Source organism: Thunnus maccoyii, chromosome 10, assembly GCF_910596095.1.
Source record: "Thunnus maccoyii chromosome 10, fThuMac1.1, whole genome shotgun sequence".
NCBI classification, from domain to species: domain Eukaryota; kingdom Metazoa; phylum Chordata; class Actinopteri; order Scombriformes; family Scombridae; genus Thunnus; species Thunnus maccoyii.
The window spans coordinates 13,156,761-13,183,807 of NC_056542.1; the positions used below are offsets into that span (position 1 = coordinate 13,156,761).

The window sequence follows — 27,047 nt, forward strand, 5'->3', positions numbered from 1 at the left end:
CTAGTCATGTCTTCCTCCACTTTGTTAGAATAGATCACTGTGATTGTGGGACACCACCTCTACATGAGGAGCATCAGAAGAGCTGGACGCGTGTGGAAAAGCAATTAACTACATTATTCATTACTTCCAGTTGAAATACTTACTAATCCCTCAGATAAAAAATAAATCAACCACGTACAAGACATTTTTCAGATCTATCAGTACAACTACATGTGTCTATTTAGCATAATTGATCTCATGCAGGTGTTTCTGCCTCTTCCACTGTCAATTAATGAGTTTTTATTCTTTTTGGTGATGAGGTCGAGATTTTTAGATTTAAGATAACACCCTCCCCTCGCACATGTTTAAACACCCTGCTCGCTGTTGGATGTGATCAGTCACATTTCTGGCAATTTCTCTGCTAGGACTTGTATAGGACTTGTATAGGACTTGTATACTGCAACTATACTACCCACTGTATTCCTCCAAGAGGTCACTGGGGTTATAGGTGACCTACTTTACTCTCAACTGTAAATAGCTTGCGGACTCATGATTGTGTCCTTGACTATTTTAAGATAGCAAGAGTCCAGCTTCTCTGCGGAAACTCAACCTTCAGATTGTAGAGAGTCATTTTAAAAAATCTTTAAGCAAGCAGCATTTTTACACAATATTATCAATTATTATGTAATATGTGTTTTTTGGCATTTTACCTTTATCTAATAGAGAGCAGGGAATTGACACAGGACGCTGCAGCCACATGATATGTGCCCCAAACACTAGGCCGCTGGGGACTCAAATTATGCAATCTTTAACACATATGCCGGTGAGTTTTTCTCTATTTCTCAGATGAATAAATCTGTGTGACACTACTGATGAGGACATTGACTAACAGGCAGACACAATATGGTTATATCTCTGGTACATGCACTTGTATACTGCAATAGCATTGCTTACCACTGCTACAACAATGAAATAACCTTTGTAAGCAAGTTGTGTTATATTATAAGTTTGCTGATGTTCAGAACTGGCTGTCTGATGCCCTGTTCACACCTGGCATTAAAATGCGTCTTGGGTGATCTGATCACAAGTGGACAAATCTAAGTACAGGTGTAAATGCACCCAAGACGCACTGAGATCCAATCAATCCAATTATTTTCATTATTTATTAGTCTGCCAATTATTCTCTTGATTAATCGTTTGCTCTCTAAGTGTCAGAGTGTCATAAAAAAATGCCATCACAGTTTCCAAAAGCCCCAGGTTTGCTTTCTTGTTCTTGTGAAATACTGCAGTTTTAGCTCTTAGGCTTATTCAAGTGAAACAGTCTAATAAGGGAAAGTCACTCTTTGACTGAACTGCTCACATTTAAACACAACACACTGCAAATAGATGTTGCTTTATATTAATGGGTCACAAGCACAAAATGTTGAACCACAGCTTTAACATGTATTCAAGATAACATCTCTGATCTCAGTTTAAAGCTTGAATAATGTTCCAAAACTATGGTTCTTGTAATGTTCTCTCCAACTATTGCCACCTGAATGAGTTAAGTGCTATCTTTAGGTGGAAACATTGTCTTTTTGCTTTATTCCACAAGCTGTGGCACAACCAGTGCTAGGAGCCGCAAGGGATACAGCACTGACCGTATTCTGGGTCACTGCTGTATCCCTTGCGGCTCCTAGCACTGGTTGCATGTCATCAATGTTATAATTGATCAATTATAGGTCTAATTGAGGAAACTGTATGACCTTAGTTATATTAGTGACTTTCTGTGACCTTTAAACCCCTGATGAGGGTTGAGTCAGTTGAGGCAAATGACAAAAGGTGAGTGAGTGTTTGCTGTGGGTGCCTGCAGGCTTTGAAATGCCCCGCCTGAGAAAATGACACTGACTTAATCAATACTGATATTTATATCAATTCTCTAAATGACTTTTTCAAATTTCATTTTCAATTTCATTTTTTCATGTTTGTAAAACATAATTGCAACTAATAATGAGACAAATATCAATAAAAAATAAATCATCAAATGTGATAACATACTGCCTCTCTCTAAAAAGAAAATATAGTAGAGAGTAGCTTGACACAATGATATGAGGATGATTACTTTATAGAACAAAAGATGAGATTACATTACTACAATGCAATTATTTGTGTTACTGTAGTCTACTTCTGTCAATATTGAGCTATTGTTCCATTCTAGCAAATTATTAAATTATCAGGTTTTACCACATTTATGATTCATCTTGTGATATATCTATATTACATTTTAAAGTTATCAAATTTCTTTGAAGTTATAATCTGGCAGTTATTACATTATCAGTCGCTACAAGCATTCTATAACTAATGATTTACATGAAAAATTATAAATTATTAATTTTTTAAGTATTATTACCCAGTGGCATGCCAATGCCGTAGCCCTTGGTGTCCAGCAGGCCTCCTATCTGGGTGAGATTACAGTTGAGGCCGCGGTGGTACTCATTCATGGTGCTCTCCATCAGGAAGGCATACTTGGAGTTGACCACACGAGCTATCCCCTCCTCTGTGCTTTTCACAAATACACTGGGCTGCTTGGAGTTCATGTAGTTCCACATCCGCTGGTAGGTCTGGTAACGTGAGTTCTGCAGAGCAACAGGAAAACAATGATGGGAATATCATGTATATAGGAATTAAACACTGACAGCAGATGTGTGTTTGTACATACAGGCTTCCTAACAACGTCTCTCACATCTCTCTTGGGAGCAGAAATCAACTGAAGGTCAATATGAAAGAGGGAAGACAGAGAGAAAGAAAGGTGCATCCAAGATAAACAGGGGAGGGAAGTGAGTGTAGAATAGAAAATTCAGTGTGAATAATGACAAGGAGAGTAAAATATCAATGGCAAATAGAGGAAAAAAGGAGAGAGGCGAGAAGATGGGGGGAAAAAAACGAGGTGAATCAAGGGAACAGATTATTCGCTCATGGCATAGCTGATGCATCATCTTTCATAAAGATGGAGGTAAATCAGCACACAGGAGGTGGTTTAGCACTTAGCAAAATATGGCAAGCTCCAAAACAGGATTAAGTGTTTAAAGTGCACAATTACATGTTGTATCTCCCTGCATTGTGTGTGCGAAGAAAGGAAAAGAGTAGAGAAGGTGGCATCTGCGTGTAATAATATTGATGTGTATTGTGTGTGTGTGTGTGTGTCTGTGTGTGGATTAGGTATTGAGTGGGGTAATGTACTGTAGCACTGAATCTGGCTTATGTAGGCAAACACTACTCTTTCTTATTTCCTCAATATGTACAAACACCAATAGAATGCAAAACACACACTCACAAACTGGCATGTAGCCATTTCCCGTGCATGCAAACAAATAAACAATTTTTATTTTTTTTTTAATACACTCACCTACACACAAAGATAACAACACACACACGCACTCTATGACAAACACAGATGCCAACACAGATGCCGGAAGCACTCTCATAAGCAAACACAGGCAGTCAGCCACTTAACACAAACAGCCATAAAGAAAACAACAGAGCAACTCAGAGATACAGTGACAAATATGAGGCCAACCAGTCACTTCAAGCACCGCCATAAAGACAAAAACGCTGCACTAAATTACACAAGCACAAAGTCTTTATGAAAAATTGTTGCTATAAAGGCAATTCAGGAAATTGTCAGTCTCTAAAGTAAATCCATCAAAAACATAACACAGTTTAACACATACACATGGATACAAACACACACATATAGCCATTCATAGTTGCTGTAGTGGGTTGTACCATGAAGAAGGTCATGGTGCTCCCTCCATGAATGGTTCCGTACTCAATGTTGGTCTGGTCAGCCAAGTCGTCTGGGGACTCGATGGGAACCTCCATCCTCTGGACGGTCAGGAAGGCCGCCAGGTTGGCTGTGTACGAGGAGATGATGATCAGGGTGAACGCCCACCTATATGATGAAGACAAAGGGAGGAAGAAAAGGTGTTCAGTTTTCCTGGATAATATTGTAAACCCATTACCTTGAGGATAGGACTCTATTATGACCTTTGCTGCATGTCTAAAAACTTTCTTTAAGAAGAACATCATGTACCCACTATACTTAATAATATCCCCTATCCCATGTCTTGCTCAACTCAGTGTAATTTGCTCTTCCTGTCTTCCTCTACCCTTTATCTCCTTAGCTCTTAGCGATTATTATTTCTCTCTCAGCACATGTCTCTTTCACAGTCACTCTGTTGCCACAGGGATATCATCAGGCTAGTATTTCTGTGAACACAGCATTTTTGTATTGTTTGCATGAAAGGTTTGTGCTCAGGGACTGAAACGTACAAGCTATATGTCAGCTATATGCCTAAAATTCAAAATGTAAATATCATTATCTTACATAGCAGATGTGCTTAAAAAAGCAACCTTAATGAAAAATGCAAGAAAGGAGGAAGCCAGTGAGTCTACTTTAAAACACATTGAGGTTTTGCAGATGTGGTCCCTAAAATCTGTAACAGCTTACCATATCATGTTAGAATGATTCTGTTCATATTTTAAAATCACGTTTAAAGGCTCATTTGTATACTTTAGGTTGGCCTTCTTGTTATAAGCTATATTTATTGCCCCTTGCTATTTTATTGTGTTAATATTTTATGCTAGTGTACTAGCCCTTTTTTCATTTTAATATATATTTCGTATACTTAATGTATATTTAACATTTTTATTGTATTATTGTTTTATTACTATTGTATTAATTTTCTATCTTCACTGTTTCTACCAATTAGTCTTCCTTTGTTTTACTCTTTTTGTTGCATTTTGTAAGCCTCTATTTTTGTGCCAATGTTTGTATCATTATTATGACATTATATTATAGCATGCAAACATGCACAAACTTATCCAATCCATAACTTACCAAACCCCGCTAACACATCTGGTGGACAGGGCTCTGGGCATTATCTCTGATCCCTGCTGCATGAAGCCTCCGACAGGGAACCACAGACTGTTTCCCAGGGTGTACTGGTTCTCCAGCATGTCCCTGCGCTCTCGAAGACATGGGTGAGGGTTGTACCACTCATAGGGGCTCAACCTGGTGTAACACAGGTACAGTGGAACAACCTTGAGGTCAAACTGCAGTACAATAATATATGGTACCTTTGTCATATCATTCAAGTTACCAACAATCAGTCATTCAATCCCTGTCAAACTGTCTGCAGAGGGGTTGTATGAGGTAAAAAATTCCAATATGTGACAGGCGACCTGTGCTTAACAAGATAAATGACAATGGAGCACAAGTGTGAGCTGCAGACTATCAGTACAGTGTGTGATGTAATGTATTGACCTTGCAGCCAGAAAGAGCACACAGCTGACAGCCAGGTAGGCGAGCAGCATGAAGAGCCAGACAGCTGGAGAGAAGGGATCGAGGAAGGAGAAGTAACCCGGCTTCCGCCCCTGGTACAGAGAAAAAGAACAAGAAAAAGAGAAGTAGGGACAGACGGACAGACAGGAAGGTACAGTGTGTTAGAAAAAGAGGTGTCATGTCTCAGCAGTCAGGGAATGTCCCCTTTGCACCACAGGAGGGCAGTGTCCTTCACTGCACTTTGATAGTAAGTCTGCAGTGCTTTGATACGCTAATGCTACAATCCATAAACGCTCTGTTTCACAATGCCTACTGCTGAAGCATACTCGGCTTGGTCCCAAAACCTCATTAGCAATGTAAAGCTTCCACTGTTACCCAGTTACAGAGCACTGACTTAAATTACACCTATAAATTACAGTGTGGACACAGCATGCAGCATACTACACAAATACGACACAATAAGATGAGATCAACCCTTATGCAATATGCAGTCTGATTCCTTAAGCTTCATCTCGCAAGTTTAGCTTGTCGTCTTCTGTATGACTTTGCCGGCTTAAAAGCAAAAAGAAATTAAATCCAATACAAGAGCTGTAGAGAGTATCACCTAGCAGGCGCCCTACAGCCCCAGATAACACCCTCACCAGTTGAACTCTGTACAAGATGCTGATCCCCAGTGTCATGAACGGCTTAGAGAAGTCGATAACTTTCTCTCTCTCTGATGTGATGGTGAAGCCTGCCACGGCCAGGTCTGCTTTCTGCAGGATTGACAAAGATAGATGGGTAGATGGATAGACAGATAGTAGCGGGGGTGAGAGGAAAATAGTTGGAGGAGTGGAGGAGAGTCAGGGGGAAAAAAAAACCGAAAAGTGGTCAGGCAACTGCAAAAACAGAAACACACTTGATGCTGCACTGGGTAGATGAGAGCTCTGTACAAAATGTTGATTACCTGAATGAAAAGTGAAAAGTTTGACTATCCACTTAAAAGCACATTTGGAAGAACATACAGACGTGCACACTTTCTCTTTACCTCTGGCACACAGAAACACACACACACACACATACACATTATCCACTGTCCAAATGAGGCTAATTGCAAGTAAGCACTGGGTGGCTGGTCTTTTCACCTGTATAAAACCTAGCATGTTGGTTGCTGGTTTCATCTGGTTGCTCTGCCTCCCCTCCATCTCTTCCATTAAAAGCTAATTGATGAACATGGGCGGCTAATTAGAGCTGAGTGATCAGGCAATGGGGAGGGCAGGGAGGGAGAGGAAGCGTGGAGAGCTGGGGGAGCACCAGTGTGGCAGGCCCCACACAGGGACCACAGTCTGGTAATTGAAGTATACCGTATGGTAATTAAGCAGAGAGGGGCTCTCATTAGCCTGCTTCAACCAGAGTGTCTGTCAGAGACATGCTAGGCCTGGACAGGGAGAGGAAGAGGGGGGACGGGCTGGTAGGGTGTGGGTTACTGCGAGGAAAAAGATGGTACAGACAATTCTAGGCAATGCTACCACTCTCTTTTGGGGAATTATCAAGTCAGCTTTTGTCCTAGATAAGAGTCTTACTCCCCTCTGAGGGCAATTTGAGACATGGGAAGTAACAGCAGAGTTGTGGTTTGGGGCTACAGCGCGAGTGTGTGTGTGCGTGTGGGTGGGTAGGTGTGTGTATGTGCATGTGTGTGTATGTTCAATATAAGTTTCTGTTTGTACAGACTGGTTAGAACATTTGTGCACGTTTCTGGTGTGTGTATGTGTGTGTGAGAGAGAGAGAGAGACAGAGAGAGAGAGTGAGAGAGAGAGAGAGAGAAAGAGAGAGATGGAGAGTACTCACCCTGTTGATTAGCTCTCCAACCATGCCAGTCCAAGAGCCGTTGGGCTCTGGAGCCCCATACAACCCGTCATCCACCAGCTTGATCTTGAAGGAGAATTTCAAGATGTCTGCCAGCTCCCTCAGCATGTCGACACAGAAGCCCTCATACTGGTCGTTGCCCTGGAAGTCCTGGTAGTTGTCTTTACGCATCACATATGGGTTCTCCTGAACACGGGGGGCACATGAGGGATTTCAGTCCAAAGCTCAATATATCCAGTTTGAGGAAAAATGATTAACTGAAATGCAATGTTCAATATTTCAAAAACAGTGATTTTTATTGTAAAAAAAAAAGGTTTGTTATGTTAATAATAGATTACCGCTAAGTTGCTACTAGAATGTCAGCAGTCATTTTGGTGTGTGATGATCTCGTTTTATGTTATGCTGTCACTGATGTACATTGTTTTATGTGAGCTCATTAGGTGGTGTTTAGCATACATCTTTACATATTTTGTGATATATTTTATGAATTATGTTTTATATTCAACTCTGTGTTCTGTGTTTTACCTGGCTTTGAGACAACTTTCCATTTGGAAAAGTGTCCCTTTTTTCCACATTTGACTCTCTCTAAAGCACTTTGAGTCTCTAGTCAAATTAAATGTAATTTATCTAATTTAATTTAATTTATTTTGTTTTCTCAAAAAATGTAATATTCATAACATGTAATTAAGCTTTGGCAATAATATTCATCACATAGAGGCTTATTTGAGTTTGGAAAGGATTGTCCGTGTGGTGTCACATCATAGCGTGATGTGGTGTTTTTATATATCTTGGCCGACCTCGAATCGAAGAAACTTTATCCACAATATGACATTACTCATATGGAAACAAGAAGGGACCAACTTGCAGAGTTTTGACATCATGAGATGACCAGGATTTTGCTGAATTTAGTAACACAACTTTCTCAGTGCTCTGTCAGTTTCTATAACAGCTACAGTGACAGCAAAATTAGCAGAAACAGACCACAACACAGCGTGAGCCGCGGCACTGCCTGCCCAGAAACACAAAAACAACTCTAACCTCCCCAGCGTGGTGGTCCAGAAGGTAAGTATGACCTTACCAGAATGGTGGTGACAATAAGGGTCTTGTTTGCCAGCGTTTCTGAGACATTAATATCCAGACTGGTGGAGTTCATTGCCAGGGTGTTGTTGGAGTACCAGATCCCGATCTAACAGAGAAGAGAAAGCGAGAGAAAATCAATGGCCATTGTGGGATAAATAATGTACTGTTAAGCTTACTGCAACTGTTTTACTTTTGTGGCAGGATACACACCATCTACTGCAGATAAGTATATCAGTGAGTACATTAACCCTATTAGGCTATTTTATAGAGCACCTTTGCAAGTTTAATATGTTTGTGCTTGGCTTTGTTACACTGTTAGACACTGTATATGCACATTGATTTAATTGTCCCCAATGGAGCCATACACATACCTGCAGTGCTACATATGCATTATTGTAAATAAACTACTGTTTACAAGCAGAGCAATGAGCTGGGACAAGATGGCAAAGAAGGTAATGAAAAGCATTCATGAAAAGGAGTCTCATTGCAACGTCTATTTTCCTTTGCTAACATCTTTCTTAAATTGCATAAATCGCTCACATACTTCCCTTTTATTAGACAGTAAAGTCACTTAGGTACATAAGTGTGTGATTATGACCTAACCAGTGTGCAAGGGTGGAACCGAAGCTTGCAGGGGCATTTCTTTGGGAGATATTACTGTACATCTTTCAATAGGTCAGAGGAGAAGTAATGACTCCTCAGACAGAATCACAGTTTTTCTATGACACTCTTTATCCTGCCCTGACATTTAAGAGCGCTCTTCTGTGAACCACCACTGCCTGCCTACAGTGTGGGTGTTGCTGTGCTGAGAGGTGTGCAGAGTTAAAATGTTAATTATCACAACTCTCTCAGCAAGCCAAAGTCTAGCTTTAACTGTGGTTATCAGGTGACATTTAGTGTTAACATGGGAGGCACTTGGCCTATAGAGCCCAGCAAGACATTTTAAGGGAAGGTGAAGAGAAAGTCATAAATCGCACATCACAAATACATTCACAAGACTGGATGTGATACTACAAACCTGCTAGAACGTTTAGCAACAATTTGAAATTTGATGGACTAAAGTAATTAATGTATTCCAGTAGCCTTCAGATAAAACATATTTGCAGCTAAAACATGACACACATCTGATTGGTTATAAGACAGTGCCGTCTGGTGAAATGCATCAAACCAACTTCACAAAGTATAGAGATCTTTGGTCGCTATCAGGGGATTCTGTGATGTGGCTGACCTCAGTGTTAAATGCTTCCCCTGGCGTTGTGAAATCAGACGGGTGACCTGTAACTAACCCAAAGCCTATGGGCAATGTGACTTGGCTGCGGCATGATAACAGGTGACTCCTGACCTCTTTGTGGCCTCCTCGGTGTTTCTCCAGGATCCGCAGGGTGTAGTTGGTCCTCTGACCTTTGCTGTTGAACTCAACACGCCCTGTCAGACCATCGTACTCCACCTGGCAGGCAGATGAACAGAGTGAGCTGACTAAGCATGAGAGAGGAAGGGAAAAGATAAAGCAGGGAGGAGTTTGAGAGAGCAAGACAGGGAGGGGAGGAGGAGGAAGCTAAGAAAAGCTAAGGAAAGGAGAAAAGAATGGGTAGAGACAACGATAATAGATGTGGAAATAAATATTCTATATAAAACCAAACATACTTTTTCTCACTATCAATCATGATTGGGCAAACAGATATTATCGACAGGGATTAGGAAGAGACAGAAGGTAAAAGAGCAAGAGAGGCAGAGGAAGTGTCTGAGGCTGGACCAGACAAGGATGATCAGCTTCGGATCAACTAGGAGAAATTGACTGAGCGAGAGGCTCAGATAGAGCAGCAGAGAAAGTCAACAACTCCCTAATAAGACTCAGAACTCCACCTCACAGCTCAGCTCAGCCTCTCCAAAACCCAGGTGCTGGCAGCGAGATCTATGATGAATGGCACGGTGCTGAAGATGGAGCACACCATGATGTTGACTAAAGGCCTTAACAAAGACAGATGTCGGGCCAGTGGGGAGGATGCAATGAGAGATGGGGCTCAGGCTGCCTTGACAACAGGTTGTCGATGAGAGAAACCCACAGAAAAGCAGAGATGGGAGATGACAAAGAATAACAAGAGACAGAGGTTACATGCAACAACAGATGAGGACAACACAGAATGTGGCTATATTGTAGTCATTAATCAATAAGTCAGTCAAGAGAAAGTTAATCAAGTACCACTCATCTATCATTTTTCAAGCAAAAATGCCAGACATTTGCTGGTTTGACATTCTCAAATGTGAGGATTTCTGCTTTTCTCTGTTTTATATCATTTTAAATTGATCTGTTGATCAGTTAATCTGAAGTAAGACTGGGAAGACTATCTTCATCATAGATTAATTATTTTTTATATTAATAATTGTTTGGTCTATGGAAATTGCACTTCACAATTTCATTGAGTCCAAAGTAGTGTTATCAAGTGTTTTGTTTTATGTGACCAACAGTAAAAAAAGATTGAGTTTATTATCACATGTGACAAAGAAAAGCGTCACATTTTAGAAGCCGGAACAAGCAAATGTTTGTCATTTCTGCTTGAAAAATGACTCAAACAATTAATCAGTTATCAATCAATAGCTGTTTATTAATTTTATGTTGATGGATTAAATAAGCAAAAGCTTAATCAATAATGAAAATAATTGTTAGTTGCAGCAGTTTCTGTAAAAAAGAAATGACTTGACCATGATGAGAACACATGCACAAATGCAAAAAAGTAACATATTCTGGCTAAAATGGATGTGAATACCAATAAATTGAGACAATACATCAAGCTCATATCTTACCCATGTTTCTTATGATATATATGAGTGCATATGCATGTGCATGAGCATGCATATTAGCAGGTGATCGTACAGTACGGTACATACTGCACACATGCAGATTCATCAAGCGATTACCATGCGCAGGTAGTTCATAAGACTGGTCCCATGTTGCCAGATTTGAGGTGAGGTGCAGCTGAGTGGCTTCACTCCGATCTCCTGACTGCGGTTCAATTCCCTCACCGCCCCCACCACCACATGAACCGCATCAAACATCAGCGCTGACGAGAGCTATGGAAAGGAGAGAGGAAACACGAGAGATGTTCAGGAGGAGAAAGGCAGAAGAGGGGGTTTGAAACATGGTGAAGAAAGACAGGTAGTCAAGGGAATAGATGCAATGAGGAGACAGGGGGTGAGAGCACAGATGATTGAATGGTTAAGAGGGATAGAGGGAGGCAAGGAAAATAAGAGGAGAGAGAGAAGAGATGTGAGGTATGAGTAAACCAGTGGGGAGGAAACACAGATGGATACATCAATACCCATTAAATACAAGCAAAAGACTAGCTGAATCTCTTTAACTGCACTATGAATCAGTGTGAGGAATAAAGAAGCTTAATGTTACGTGGCATACAAACAAAGCTTTGAAAACTGCCTCTGAATGTGCGCATGCATGAGTACTCCTGAGTCCATGAGACTGACCGCAGGGCCGGGGTACGTTAGGTCACAGCCCTCCCACCAAGAGAGGTTGAGGCTCCTGATGAACTCCAAATAGAACGGATGAGTGGTGTTAAACATGGAGAAACCCACAATGTTGGACTGCTCATCCACTATGTCATCCAGTCTCAATAGGGGGAAGTCCTAGAGAGGAGCGGGGAGAGTGTTTGCAGAGAGAGAAGGAAAATTCAGGTGAGTGACAATGTTGACAGTGCGTCAAATCTTAGCGTGGAAGAAAAATACTGTGAAAAGAAGAGGGTGATAAAGAAAAAGAGAGGTTACGGGGAGTGACAACATCTAATCTCTGATGGAGGGTGAAAAAAGGATATAGACAGCAAGGAAAAGGGGAAAACAGTGATACAGGGGAAAGAGAGGTTGATGGAAATAACTCCAGTAGCTTTTCACAGATATATACACACAAGTCGCGACATCTAAAGCATAAGAGCACGGCACGTACAGAGGGCGGAGAGGGGGGAAAAAAAGAAGAAATCAGGAACACAGTATAAAGTGACACATTAATTCAAATGGTAGAAGGGGAGGGGAGTATATCAAAGAGGCACATGAAAACACCGGAAGCATAGAGAGGGTGGCGGGTGGCAGAAGAAAAAGGGCACATCACATCTGTCATCACCTTCACCTCAGACCCCTTTTTCTTGTTTTTTTTTTTTTTGCCATCCTCCTCTGCACTTCCACATCTTTGTACAGTATGTTCGTTTCTCAGATCTCTCCCCCATCCTTCATCTCCTCTCACTTTTTTCTTTCTGTCACCTCTCTCTTCTCCCTTTATCTAATTCCTTCTCCGCCTTAGCACCTTTGCTCCCTCATAAAGGGACAGAAGAGGAGGAGGAGCAGGAGGGAAGAAGTGAAAATGGAGGACTAGAAGACAGAAGACAGGTAGGGTGGCTATGCTCTTACCATGGTGGTGAGGATGTACTTGTAAAATGCTGATGTCATCCCCAGCTCTGATGCCTGTAGGACAAAGAGAAAGACAGAGGAAGATGAAAAAAATAAGTAAGAGGCAGGTGGGATAGAGAAAGAACCAGAAGGGGAAGGAGAGAAGATGTAGAAAGACAGATGTAGGGAGTGATAGAGAGGGCAAAAGATGAGAGCTACTGAGAACTAGAGAGCAAAGAAGACAGTTGGGGGACAAAGTAGGAGAGAATGTGGGGGCGGAGAGGGAGCATACGTTAATCACAGTTTTACATCATCAGGCTAACACTAGGACATTTCGCTGAGGGCGGACAGCCGCTCCAACGTGCTCAGTGAAAACATCCCGTACGCTTTCAAACTGTGACTCACTGCGTTACAGGCCGTACCATGAATCAGAACGAGCCTCGGTAACATCTGCACCGCATCCCAGCAAAAGATGTTCTTTTGTCAAATACTTTCTTCAGAGTGTAAGTGATTGTTGCTGGCAGACTTGCATAAATATTGTTCCCTATGCTGCTCCGGAGGGCAGAGAAGGTAAAAATAGATGTTAATTCTGTTACTACAACAAATGTGTAGCCCATGGAAGTTTGAGAGGATTTAGAGTCTTATTATTTTAAAGACTATATTCTCTGCATGCCCTTTAAGACTGTAACCTGAATTTCGCCATTGGGTAGATAAAAGTGGCAATGCAAATCTGTGTTCTGTATGTTTACTGTGTGTTCTCTATACAAGACTGACTTCATATCCTGCACATGTGTGGGCGGCTCTGAAGAATGCATTGATGGTTAAGGCCTGACCTTCTTGAGGATAAGATAGGAGACAGAAGCATTGGCGTCAATGATGATGGTCGCCACTTTGTCATCACGGATCTCCTTCAGCAGTGGCGTAGGGTCCAGGTTGTCATCCAGCATCCTGATTGACAGCGTCTCCCGAGAGATGAGAAAGCGGCGGACCAGCTCCTCCAATCTCAGCAGGCCTGAGGCAGAGCCAAAGCAGAGCCGAGCCGCATATCAATGTCTGTATCAGTAGACACAACTCATATTTCCAAAATGTAAGTTTGCAGGACCTATGAAAATCGTGATTTATCCTCAGATGGCCATGTATTTATGTCATTTTGCAAAGCATGATTGATGGTTTGTCTAAACCCCCAGGATATGAAACATTATTTAATATGGAGTCTACAGTATGACTGCATTCTGTTTTTCTCAGTATGATTTATTTTTGTGTATTATGACCTCTGCAAAGGAGGTTTTGTTTTTCAGTCCCATATGATTGTTTGTTTATCTGTTAGTTAGCAGAGTATCTCAAAATCAATTTGACAGATTCCACACTTGGGCCACAGGCCAGAGAATTAGTGATTAGTTTTTGGTGTAGCTACAGCCACCATTATGCCATTTATGAAGAACTTCACTTTTTTCCCATAACACCTCAACTGTGAGGCACTGAGGAAAAAATCTTTTTCTCTGCATACTTTAATTCTTCATAAATCTTTCAGGCTATTTACATTTACACCTAGACGGATTTTGCACCACCTTGAATTTTTTTGCAAAACATGTTTTTCAACACCCCTCCTACAGACATCCTGAGGGGGGAAAGGGTACAGATTGGTGTATTTTTAATTTGACTTAAACCCATATGTATTACATTCCTTTTTTATAAATCCACTTGAAAGTCTGACATTATACCAATGGATCTTATATATTATTACTATAATATCTCACATTTCTCACATTTACTTTTTAATGTTAATCCTGCAGATGTCATTCCATTTTAATCAAATTTAGTACATAAAATATCTGGATGAGCTCTAAAGACCCTTTAAATTAATTTTTTCATCTGCCTGTTTTCAAGTATGTGCTTGAAATGTTCTTTCTGGTTTTGACATCAGTTGTCATAACTTTTAAATGCATTGTGCAATTGCAAGCAGATAACAAGTGCATATGTATATCAGCTCTTAATTAAGTACAGTAATTCTGATGACATTTAGCTATGTATGGTTCTGCAGCAACATGATCAATTTAAAAAGTCATGACTAGATGGTCATAAGTCTAACTCACTTGAATTCATCCTTGCCCTAATATAACCCGAAAGGATTTAGGTACAGTATTCTCCAAAATTCATGGCTGCTATCAGCCAATCAGCATGACAAATTTCTTAACATTTTCTATTAATGGAATAATAAATTTTGATTGTGTGGCCTTGGCAGAGGTATGCTCTTTGAGCGCTTTGCAATTCACTTTGTGTCTGTTTTCCCATCCCTCAATGATTGTTTTTCAGTTCTTTGAGTGATGTAGGTACAATGAATAAAATAGTATGCATTCAAAAAACTGAAAAGCTTAAAATGAAATGACAAAACTGAGGATGCAAGGATTCTGCAAGACTCTGGCAGTAAGATGGACAGAAAGAGGAGAACTGCAGGAGCAGAAAGACGTGAAATACAGTACTTGAGCCAATTCACCCACTCCAAGCGAATTCCTCTCGAAAATGAGTATAACCAATGGCAGTCAAGACTCACTTGACATTGTGTGTGGAATGAGCCTTTACTAGAAAGTCTACTCTGCTGATTCCTAATTGTAATTCCATAGTAAAGCACCCCTAGCTATGTAAATAAGTGGTGGGGCAGGCATCTGGGGGACAGAGGAGATGGGGAGAGGGAAGAGAGGAGGAGGGGAGAGGTAGCGAACAGAGCCCTTCAGCAGGAGAAAGCCTCTGTAAGCAGTGGGGTAATCACTGAACCAGGCCAAAACTTTAATTAGTTTGAGGAAGGAGGGGAAAAATCAATGCACTTTACAGCTTCCTCTCCTCTCCTCCCCTCTCTCACTCTCCTTCTTTCACGTATTCTCTCTCTTGCTCTCACACAGAAGCTCTAACCTCTCTATCTCTCTTGTCTTAGCCCTGTGCTCTAGTTACCTTTCACTCTGTCTTTATCCATCTCTCTCTTACGCCGCCACTGTCTCCTCCTCCATGTGCTCAGTCTCTCCCTCTCGCTGTCCTTAACCTCATCCATCTCATGAAAACTGCATAATGGAATTAGGTTCAGATAGCGCATTGTGACCCAGGCACGGCGAGAGAAGGATACGTCGGAAATGAACAAAAATCTCTGACTCACTATCATTTAACAGAATATCTGTGGACTGCTACTTGCGCGGGCTAAAGAGAGAAAATGAATTAGATTCACAGCATTAACAAGGTGATGCAAAAACGACCAGTCTCTAAATATGTTACTTAATTTGGATGTGTGTACAGTGAGATGTGTGATTTTACACGTTACTCGCTTCACTGACAAAAAAAAAAAAAAGAAATTGTCTACTTCACTTGAACGCACCACTCTACACTGGGGTAAACAGGATGAATAAAACAAGTGGGCTGGTGGTAAACATTGTCTGATGTTGAACCTCTGCAGTACCACAGAAGAGCCGCACACACAGACACACATACAGTACATTCATACAAGTACCCCACTCACACATGTACAGACAAACAGTGCACTGAGGGGCAAGAATAAACACACACACACATGTATGGACAAAGTGAACCAAGCACAAAAAAATATATCAAACACACACATACCATGCCACACGTACACCCACACAGTCGTTCAAAGTGTGGAACAAGCTTGTTGAGTGGCAGTTAGCACCTATTCTGCAGCCATGGCAACCAGCTCCATGGCGATAGATAGCGCAGCCAAGTGGGTCAGAGTCTGTGAGTATGATAACCTTGTAAAGATCACCTTCAAGCCAAATATATTACACACACACACCCTTCGGTCTCTCCAACAGCAAATGCTACATCCCGTGGCCCCCGACGGTAACCATCAAGCTATCTGTTGCCTCTAATTCTTATGAGAGGAAAAGCCTGATGAAAGACAAGGCTCTTATCGACTCATTCAACTGATGATCAAAACTGCAAAAGATGTCTGATGCCATTTCAAAGCTCTTTTAGTTGAATGAATTGACAAGTCCACAAGATGTCTGTGAAAGATTCTCAGTCATCCAGGTCATGGTTATCCAAGGAAGCTTGAACTGAGGGCAAGTGGACTTGGTTGTAGATACTTGAAAACGTTTCGCCTTTCATCCAAGGGGCTTCTTCAGTTCTAACTGACTGATGGGGAGTCCTAGGTATTTAACTTCTATGGGATTGTTATCAAAGTTATTGATACCACTTGGTTCGTTAGTGCTCCTGGCTGTTGTAATGACATTCGTTAGAGTCGCCTGAGTCACCTGAGACTAAGTGTGAACGACAAATGTGAATAGTTGTTAAAACAAGTCAACCAGACAAGTCCACAACTTCAGCTTACTTTCAGGCAACTGCAGGAGGCCTGGCTAACTGCTGGGGAGATAATGAAAGCATGTCAATGATTGAATCAATTTTTCATAACGTCACAGCTTTTGTTTGTCATCTACCCTTTTCAAACTGCCATGAGAAGTTTTCACGGACTTCAATGGTCCCACTTATTCTTTATGTAATTGCCCTTAAGTTCTTGTGCAGTTCTGTTTGGCTGGTGTAAGCAGTCAACAGCTGCACAACAACTCATCCCGGCTCAGTTTCACCCAGGACTAGACAAAAAGTCATGCGATTATTCAGTGGAAAAAATAGAATTTTACCATTTCATACATATACAAAGTGTATTCTGTCATGTATTCACAAAGCTCTGTTTGAATACTACAGCCACCAATCCGACCAGGCCCTTTAATTCCTGTGACTCTCGATAGGGGAGTGCATAATAAATCAATAACACACTCTTTCAAAATGAAAATAAAGAGGGCTAGTGACTAAGCCCCGAATCCCCTGTGATGTTAAAGCTTTCTGAGTGCCTGGCAAGTTAAATCAAATGTCCCCTAAGTTCTTCCAGTACTGGAAAGCATTTCAAATACGAATATTTATTAAATTGGTTTGGCCTAACAGCCCTCTGAGGTGGATAAGAGACAGTGTGCAAGAGCATGAGTAATAAATAGGAAGGCTGCAGTGTGAGCCGTGTTCTGAACTCTGACAACAGACAGAACTTTATGACCAGACTGTCAAAATGAGTGTTCAACTGTACAAAATAGTCATATCCGCCGAAACAGTGTGAATGTGCCAACACTCCCACTGAGGCATTTGCACACCCACTTATAAACGCACACATACACTAGGTGAATGAGCTTGCAGGAACACAACCAATGCATTTACACCCACCTAAACACAAACACATCTATGCAGTCACACATAATGTACTGTATAACTATACAACAGACTACATGTGTACTCACACTCAGCCTTGGCGCAGACCAGGCTGGCTGAGGGGTAATTGAACGAGCGCAAGATGGCTCCTATGGCCAGGCTCAGGTCCTCGTTGCTAGGGTACAGAGTGACAGAGGCAAAGCGCAGGTACGGCAAGCGGGGAGTTTCCTCCGGACCAATCTTTACATGAGGGATCTGAAAGAAGGAGAGGAGAAGAGAGGAGAGGAGAGAGGAGAGTTAAGGAAAGCAAAAAAAGCAAATGTGTCATGATTAATTCCCCTACACACACACACACACGCACACACACCAGGAAAAACTGTGAATAAGGAAGATCCATTAGAGAGGCTACAGGGTGAAAAGAAGAGATAAGAAAGATAGCAGAGGCAGAGAACACAGAGACCTGAGGATAAAAGGCTACGGGGAGAAAGTAGAAAACAGTTGGACGAAGTGGATAATCGTTAATTATATAAGAAGAAATTCAATAGCCAAGAAAAACTGAATCTCAAGATGCATTCATGATGACGTCTTTGTGAGTACGAGGGGTAGTAAGCCAGAGAGAAATAGGTACTAGATGTACGCATATTTGCTCCCATTTGCAAGTGTGTGTTTATCTTACATACTCACCTCCTTCTCTCCACATATATGACTGACAGTAGAGCCAGAGGCGGGGCTGGAGGCTGGACCTATCACAGAGACGACGCCTTTGGGTAGAATCTGACACACTGAAAGGGAAAAAGGAAAGTAAACATCAAATATGCAGACACACTTTTCCTCTGGTTCATTTTGACGGCAGCACAGAGTTGGCATACAGTAGGGGCTGCAGTTGGGGTGGGGGAGTATGGAAATTTAAAAAGCAGCAAAAACTCTGAGGACACATTATGATTTCAGCTTAACCGCTGATTCTATTGTTGCAGCACAATCTGTCTCATTATAATCTGATTTATTTTGAGATAAATACTCCAAGGACTACAGCAGTGCAGCCCATGGGTTGCTTACTGCTATTATTCACTTGTTTGGAGAGTCGTTTTTAATGATTTTCAAGACATCATGCTATAATTATATCTCTGGCATCAGTACAATAGTAACAGATTGGTGGTTGCCTTCAATTAACAGGAGGAGGAGATGCCAGTTTGCATGATTACTCTTTCTGCTTTTTATTTGGGGTTTAATAAAAAACATTAAACCCCTGAGTGACAACACATGTCTCCACTACATGCACATACTATATCCAGGCCTAAATGAAGACAGTGATTTCACACCTCTTTGTGAGACATTTGTCAAAACAGAAAAAATGTACGTATGTTCATTTGAGTTCGTTAGCAAGTTTACTTTTATTTTCTGTTTTTGAAGTATTGCTTGTTGGAGGTTTCTGTAAGTTGTTTGGTTTGTGAAATTTTGTGGAAATAATTTCTCAATGACGCTCATTATCTCCCACCTGTAGTCCCAATTACCCAAAAAACCCACATACTTCTGTTCCTCCACACTTGAGTGCTTAGAGTTTGCTGTTTTGTTTTTTTTTAATGTCTGAAATGTTTGGGGGAAAAAAAAATCATGTCATACGAGGAAAAAGCTCATATTTTATTAATAACATGAGTCATGGCTGCATACTATTTATGCATGCAGGTTTTTTATATTTCACACCCCACAAGAAAACATAAAGCTCAGAACAGCAGGACGTGGGGAGCGATGATACTAACTTCCCTCTGTAGACTCAGACCCTACAGGTGGATGCAGGGGTGGAGATGAGGCTTTTGAAATGCTATATGAGCTGCAGCGGCGGCGGCAGCTGACCAGCCTGCAGTCTGTGTTACTGATCAACAACTGTAACTGACTCAAATGTTCACCTGACGATTGAAAGAAACAAGGAAATGCTTAAAATCCTGTGCAGTATGAAATACTTTACATAAATGTTTTTTTTACAGTATTCAGGTTCATTTTTTGACAATTTTTTCTGTCTACCCACCTGACCAATGATCTTATAGATGCAGCAGATATGAGTCTGGACACTTATGGGCTGGACACAACTGTCTTATTCTGATAGTTGTAAAGCTCTGTTCTTGCTGGTATATTTTGTTGGTATTTTAATTCATCCTAATTAGTCCTCCTCAGTCACTGCCACTGCCTGTGTGTCCGAGTGTGTGTATGTGTGTGTGTGTGCCTTTACGCCTGTGTGTGTGAGCGTATATGCCCACATTCTGCCTATGTGTGAATGTGTGACTGCAGAAGGGGATGTGTGTGAAGGCATGTGTGAATGACCATGCGTTGCGTGTGTCTTTGTGTATGTGTGATCGGGAGTGTGCGAGTGTGTGTGTGTGCAAGTGTGCTTCAGACAGTCATAGCTGTAAGATGATGAGCTCTCTGATCCAGAGACCAAAAAAACGCTATGAGCAAACAAGCCTGTCAGAGTCTTCTGTCCATCGGTCAAGGACACACACATACACACACTCTCACACTCACTCACACATGCAGAGACACACACGCTTGCAACTCAAGCATGCACATATGTACACAACCCTTCTCAAGCACACACAGACATTTTGCCAGTAGCTTGTGGCAGGGTCAGTGACCTATTAGAATAGGAGCAGGGAGCTTCTGTCTCCTCAGTGGTTGGATTCAGCAGTACTTCTTCAGTCTTTACAGACACCAAACAATCTTTTTTAACTCTGTATATCAATACTAATTTCAGGGAGCAGTCTCTGAAGCTGCTTCATGTTGGCCTGTACTGCTGATCTGTACTAGTATTCCATGATTTGTTTTTGTCGTGTCTGCGCAGTAGATGATGCCAACTGTTTCTGGAGGGCACTGGTCCACTGTTTTTAATGAGACCGGCTTAGTGGCCCATTACTGGTCTCTAATGACATGTAAACTAATCAGAAAAAAGCCCTTACTGGTTCCTAATCATATGAAAACGGTGCTGTTTCATCATTCCAGTCATCGTTTGAGAATTTTGTTTCCAAAACAGCAGTTTTTTAGAAAATGTAATTACCTATTTTTAGAAATATTGACACCCTGCTCAAGTGAATAAAACCTGCAGTATTCAGAACTCTACTGTTCTTTTCTACTCTGGACTGGTTACTTTCGATATTAATATCCATTATGTCTATTAATAGGCACCGGTATTTTTAGTGGTCACTTTTTGCCTGTGCTAATTAGACACAGTGCCCTATTGGCCTCTAATGGATTTAACTGGATTTTATCACTCTCTTATGGGTTGTGCGAATCTGCTCCACTGGTCAGTTTTAGAGTGTTTCGGCTTCACTCACTGGTGTCAGTAGTGTCATACTGGGAGTCTTTTTGCAGCTCGTATATGTCCACCTCCACTCGTGCTCGGGCCGGACCCTCCATAACGCTGTTGATGTTCTCCCTGGCCAGGGCCAATGCCAGCCGCTCCCCACGCCCACACACAGACTGGTCATCCAGGATCGCCGCTAGAAAGGCAGAGAGAGAAGGAAAGATAGTAAAAGAGAGGGTGCAGATAAGAGGGGGAAGAGAGAAGGACAGAGAGGGGGAGAACAGGTGAGAAGTAGGACTGCAACTAACAATTATTGTCATTAACGATTAATCATCCACTTATTTGATTCAATTAACTGATAAATTATTTAGTTAGTGACATTTTTCAGAGGCCACGGAGATGTCTTCAATTTGTTTAATTTGTTTGACTAATAGTCCAAAACCCAAAGATATTTAATTTAGTGTCATATATTAAAAACAGAAAGTCATCACATTTGAGAGGCCGGAAGCAGAGAATTTTTGTCATTTTTGCTTGAAAAATAACTGATCGATTAATCGCCTATCAAAATAGTTATCAATTAATTTTCTGTCAATCAGCTAATCGATTAATAGACTAACCATTCCAGCTCTGGTGAGGAGAAAGAAAAAGACATGAGGATGAAGAGGAAGGGCTGACAGAAAGATCACAACCCCTGACTGGGAGAGGAATGAGAATGACTTGACCTTGTCCAAATTAGTAAGTGGTATGAAATACAAACAGTATTGGAAATTAAAGGAATATTTCAACATTTTGGGAAACTCGCTTTCTTGCTGACAGACTGGAAACAGGTGGCCTTAGCAACAGCAAGCCTTACACTGTCAAAAGGTTAAAACAAATCTGTCTACCAGCACCTCCAGATCACTACCAGCTACCAACTGCCAGCTCACTAATTAACATGTTATGTCTTGTTTGTCTAATCTGTACACAAACAGTTTTTCTGTATTTACCATATGTTGTCACAATTTACAAGAAGGTCCCCCCTGCCATGTTACATAATTTTGGTGCAGAGATGATATGGCCTCTATGGAACTCTGTACTTCAAAGTGCTGATTGCCAGAACTCTTTCATAGCTGACATATGCTGCTAATTAGTTTTCAGCACTAAATTACCCAGCTTTGTAGAAGCGATTGTTATTGTGATTAACTTACTTCAGAACTTTATTGCTTTAGTGTATAATATGTTTATATTATTTTGTCTGCTCTGTGTGTGTCAGCTGATTTTGGCCAGACAACAAGCTTTAGAGCATATGGAAGATTTCCATCTCTAATATTTGACACTGTATAATGTATAGTGACACTGATATTTAAGACATATAAGAAAAGAGTTACTCTAATAACTCAAAAAGACTCAAGAATTGTTGCAGGTGTTAGACATCTCTTTCTGTAAAACTGAAAGCTTGAAACTGTAACAAGGCCTCTTTCCTTAGTTGGAGTAATTTAGTCTTACACCTGCATACATACAGTAGATTAAAAAGATATTATTTTCTGTATCTACCAATAAATTTGGCTTACACAAAGAAGAGTAAATAGGGAAACTTTTATTGCATGTTTTTACAGTATTAGGAGTGTTTCAACAGTGGCAGGTATGTTATAGATGCTAATTTGGCTTAAAAAATGCTTTTTTTTAAAATGTCACCCTATCTTTTTTTCTCCTGTCCAATGCAACAAAACCCACTTTCAGGCACCAAAGGAGGTTAAAAACAAACTATGATCGTGAATTGTAGAATTCTTTTTACTCAGGTGTAGGGGGGGGGGGGGGTGGAGGGACGGCCGGGCCACTCACCCATGCGGACGGAGGAGAGCAAGGGGGCCTGACTGAGGGAGCGTGGTGGCATGGTGACTAGCAGGAAGGAGAGGAAGTGTATTGACAGCAGCAGTGCTGGCAGAGCCGGCATCTTCTACTGCTCCTCATGGAGAATGGTCTGCTGGCTGCCTGTACCACCACCTGCAGGAGCGGAGGACACATGGCATGTTACTGGACACCAAATCATTCTTCTAGCACAAGATGACTCTCTTCAAATTGTCACCCAGCGGCTTATCTTCAGTTTGCTCTGTCATATTTCCATGTAGCACCTGTAATATGACAGCACTAGTATAGACTTTCATACTGAACTATGAAGATGTTCACTGTCATATCACAGAAGCAGCCCGGTCCCGTGCATACAGCCTGTCTAATAATAAAATACAGTGCACACATCTCTATTTAAGTCTCCTGTGGAAAGTCAGCTGTTTAGAAGTGACAGGATTCAGCCTTGAAGAGATCTCCAGAGGCAGTTCAAAGACAACATCACAACAACTGGCACACACATAGCCACACATACACAATCGACACTGTACATACACACACATATGAACAATCGCAAACACGCAGATGCACAATCACATACTGAACACACACAGAGAGACACACAAGTACAAAGACAACTTCCTCAAATACTCACACGGTCATAAACTATACACCCACACACGCCTGCACATGCATGTTTTCCATGACCAAACCCCTCACCCCCACCTCCAAACAAGACACAGAAACACAAAAAAAGCACACACAGAGAGCTCAGCTGAGCTCCACTGGTACTAAGCAGCCCTCACCAGGAGTGACAAAGCCTTGCTCTGACTGACAACATGACAAGGCAGCGTGAAAGAATGGAGAGATGAAGGGAGGGATGAAGACAGAGGAGAGGAGAAGGAGTTGTTCTGTGACAGACAGGCAGACAGGTTGAGGGAGGGGTGGAGATGGTAGTAGTGGTGGTGGTGGTGGTGGGGGCTGTTGACCTGGGAATGTTTCAAACAACTGGTTCATTGGTCTGAGCTCTAGACAGGTCTGACAGACAGCTGAGAGAGTCAGTTCATGACCTTCAATTGACCCATGCAGCGCAACACAGGGCCGGTGCTGGAGTTGTAGAAAGCTGACCTTTGACCCTGACGACTGCATGCGGGGATGGAGATGAGTTGGCGTCGTGTGTTTGCATATACACTTGTGTGTACATCATAGAGACAGATGATATGGATTGTCTGCCATTGTGTCAAACAAACATCAATCCTTTTTTCTACAGCCTTTTCACTTTGAGATCTTCATCTTCATTTTGTTTTGTTTCCCCACTCACCTTTCCAACGCTTGTTTGGCTTTGAAGTTTAAACACATCAGAAAAAGAAATCTGCAACCTTGTGCTTTGAATCCATCTTTACACCTCATAAACCAATCATATTTCCTTTTTTCCTCCCTTTTATTCTTTTCTCTCTTTGCAATTACTGACCTCTCCTTCCTATTCTCTAACTTTATGTGTTGCTCATTCTCGGGTTTGTTGTGTCAAAGGGTGGGCAAATGTGTGTTCAAACATGTTTGTAATACTAATAGCATGCACCGTACTGTGCAGATGGCCGTGTTGTTCTCATTATGGTTATCGCAGCTCAATGTGAACAGAGGCAGGGCTTGTGCAAGGCCATCTGTATGAGTGACACAACATAAAATACAAGGCACACAGTAGGAGCCTTTTTTTTCCTCATTCATTGATTTCAGTAAATTATTGTTCACATTCAGTGTTTTAACACAGTATGTTACGTTAAAGGTTCAAATAAATAATTACCTCACCAGAAAGTAGAGAAGGTCCATGCTGTTGTCATATTTGTGTGCATGTACATAATGGTGTATGTACAACAGAGACAGTTATGCAACAGCTGATTATTCTGACCACACAGTGAGATCACTACAGCACACTGCTGTCACACCGTTGTGTATTGTGCTTCACAGTTCTCCATTTTGCTGGCTGTTACTACTGTATTCTGTTTGCTTCCCACACCAGTGGTCTCTTTCTCAATTTACTCTTCACCAAAGCGTGTGTGTGTGTGTGCGTGTGTGTGTGCTGTCCAGACCCGTGGTTCGTGAGTGTGTGTTTATTCCACGCATGCGCTTACCTTGTGTGAGTGTGATGGCGTATTGATCGAGCCCAGCTGAAGTGGCGGGCCCTCAGGTGCAGTCAATCAAAACAATGGGGAACCTATCATGGGGGCACTGCATTTCGCAGGAGCCATCTGATTGGCTATTACCAAGAAGCAGACTGCCATGATGACGAATAAGATCCTAACTGAGGCTATGCCTTCATCAATGATGGGATGGAACCGGTGCTATTTCATTGTTATTGAGAGCTATTGACAGCATTAGACAGAGAAGATTACAGCATCTATACTCCGAGGAGAAGGAGAGGGGAGGAGGAAAGAAGGAGATGGAAAGCTGTGATAGAAGTAAGGAGAATAAGTGAAAAAAAGAAGCAAAGGGAATGGGCTGTGGACGTAGAGGGAATAAAAGAACAAAATTGAATACAGAGAGAAGAAATTGGAAAGTGTTTCAGCAGAATGAAAGAGGCAGGACAGGATAGAGATAGAAAGACAGAAGAGCAGTGATGGAAAGTAACTGAGTACATTTATCCAGGTATTGTAGATAAGAACAATGTTGAAGTACTTTTATGTTACTTCATACTTATACTCCACAATATTTTTATTTGATGGCTACTAGTTACTTGGTAGAAATAAGATATGATCAACCTATAAAATAAGATGCATTGTCATAGATTAAGCTCCCAACAGTACATTAAGTTAAAATAAGCTCCACATCACCTACAATGTTAAAATGCTGTTTATATGTTACAATAATAATAATGTGATTTATCTTAATTAAAATGTATTGGGGACATTCTGCACTGTCCTGCTGCCCCATCATTACTTCAGCAGTTAAACCCTGTTTATCACAGTGTGTTATGATTTGTCACAAGTTACAAGTTTTGTTCTCATCACTGCTCTCTGCATCACTGAGTTGCATGAAATTTCTTACCAACAGGAAGGGATAGTCATCTCATTATATTCACCTCCAAAGCTCTACAGCTAAAGCTTCCGATACCTGACATTTTTTCTCTCATTTAAGTCGTTGTTACCACAGACACAATCAAATAACTACTTAACTTTATATATCCTATGTATGTACTAACCTTGGCAGAACTAGATTCAAGTATGTTTACCTTTTGAATGGAATGAACAGCAAACTGCCTTCAAGCTTGTTTCCCTTTGAGAATTAAAAAAATGTACAATCCGATGCTTTTCATGACTTGTTTTTTTTTTTCAATTCACTTTGTCGTTTGATGTTTGATGTTGTTTGTCTGGCTTTAGATGTGCTGTTCTTGTACTGTTTACATGTTGTGTGGTTGTCTGACTATTTTTCATGTTCTTGGGTCTCTCTTAAAAAAGAGATCATGATCTCAATGAGAATACCTGATTAAAAAAAAGGTTACTAAAATATCTCTGAAACACTCTGAAAAGGTTAATTTTGCACAATTTTCCTTTTGATACTTAACTGCCAGTGCAAGTAGAATTTTGATTGCAGGACTTTTATAACAGAATAAGTTTTTTTTTACACTGTGGCATTAGTGATTTTTCTCAAGTAAAGGATCTGCTTCTTCCATTCCTGCAGGAGAATGAAAGATAGAAAGTAGGCACGATGTGGTGGAGTTGGGTGGAGAGAGTCAGGGAAGCAAATACAGTCAGCGAGAGAAAGAGAGAGCAAACGGTGAGAGACTATAGCCGTGTTTAATCTGAGAGGGCTGTGTGTCTGGCTGCTGTACGTGCTCTGTTGCTGTAGTAGTACATGGCTGAGTCCCTGTAGCAGTCGGGTGTCAGTCTGCAGGGAGCTGAAGCAGCAAGAGGGCCGAGCGGAGCCAGAATAGTCTGAGCTATACAGAAAACACTGCTTCTAGCCCCCCAACCCCACCCCAACCCTCGCTCACTTTCATTCTGCACCCAGCTGTATGTCACCCCGCATGCTGGCACCACTGAGATATACACAAAAGCAAAAATACATAAATATCCCGACTTGCTGCGTGTGTGTGTGTGTGTGTGTGTATGTGCAGAAGAGTATAAA

General features: G+C 41.3%; 1 protein-coding gene across 1 annotated transcript in view; it reads right to left on the reverse strand.

Annotated features, from left to right (window-relative positions):
- The window catches only part of grik5 (glutamate receptor, ionotropic, kainate 5), an 87,352-nt gene that overhangs the window by 6,136 nt on the left and 54,169 nt on the right, over nucleotides 1-27,047 (reverse strand). The window contains exons 5-20 of the mRNA XM_042425225.1: nucleotides 22,923-23,084; nucleotides 21,133-21,297; nucleotides 18,494-18,591; nucleotides 17,899-18,064; nucleotides 13,447-13,625; nucleotides 12,635-12,688; nucleotides 11,705-11,863; nucleotides 11,144-11,296; nucleotides 9,570-9,674; nucleotides 8,226-8,333; nucleotides 7,130-7,333; nucleotides 5,944-6,057; nucleotides 5,285-5,394; nucleotides 4,859-5,032; nucleotides 3,745-3,910; nucleotides 2,369-2,594 (exon numbers count right to left, since the gene is read on the reverse strand). Coding sequence (XP_042281159.1) covers nucleotides 2,369-2,594; nucleotides 3,745-3,910; nucleotides 4,859-5,032; nucleotides 5,285-5,394; nucleotides 5,944-6,057; nucleotides 7,130-7,333; nucleotides 8,226-8,333; nucleotides 9,570-9,674; nucleotides 11,144-11,296; nucleotides 11,705-11,863; nucleotides 12,635-12,688; nucleotides 13,447-13,625; nucleotides 17,899-18,064; nucleotides 18,494-18,591; nucleotides 21,133-21,297; nucleotides 22,923-23,034 — 2,293 coding nt within the window. The 5' untranslated portion in view covers nucleotides 23,035-23,084. The remainder of the gene's footprint in view (nucleotides 1-2,368; nucleotides 2,595-3,744; nucleotides 3,911-4,858; nucleotides 5,033-5,284; nucleotides 5,395-5,943; nucleotides 6,058-7,129; nucleotides 7,334-8,225; nucleotides 8,334-9,569; nucleotides 9,675-11,143; nucleotides 11,297-11,704; nucleotides 11,864-12,634; nucleotides 12,689-13,446; nucleotides 13,626-17,898; nucleotides 18,065-18,493; nucleotides 18,592-21,132; nucleotides 21,298-22,922; nucleotides 23,085-27,047) is intronic.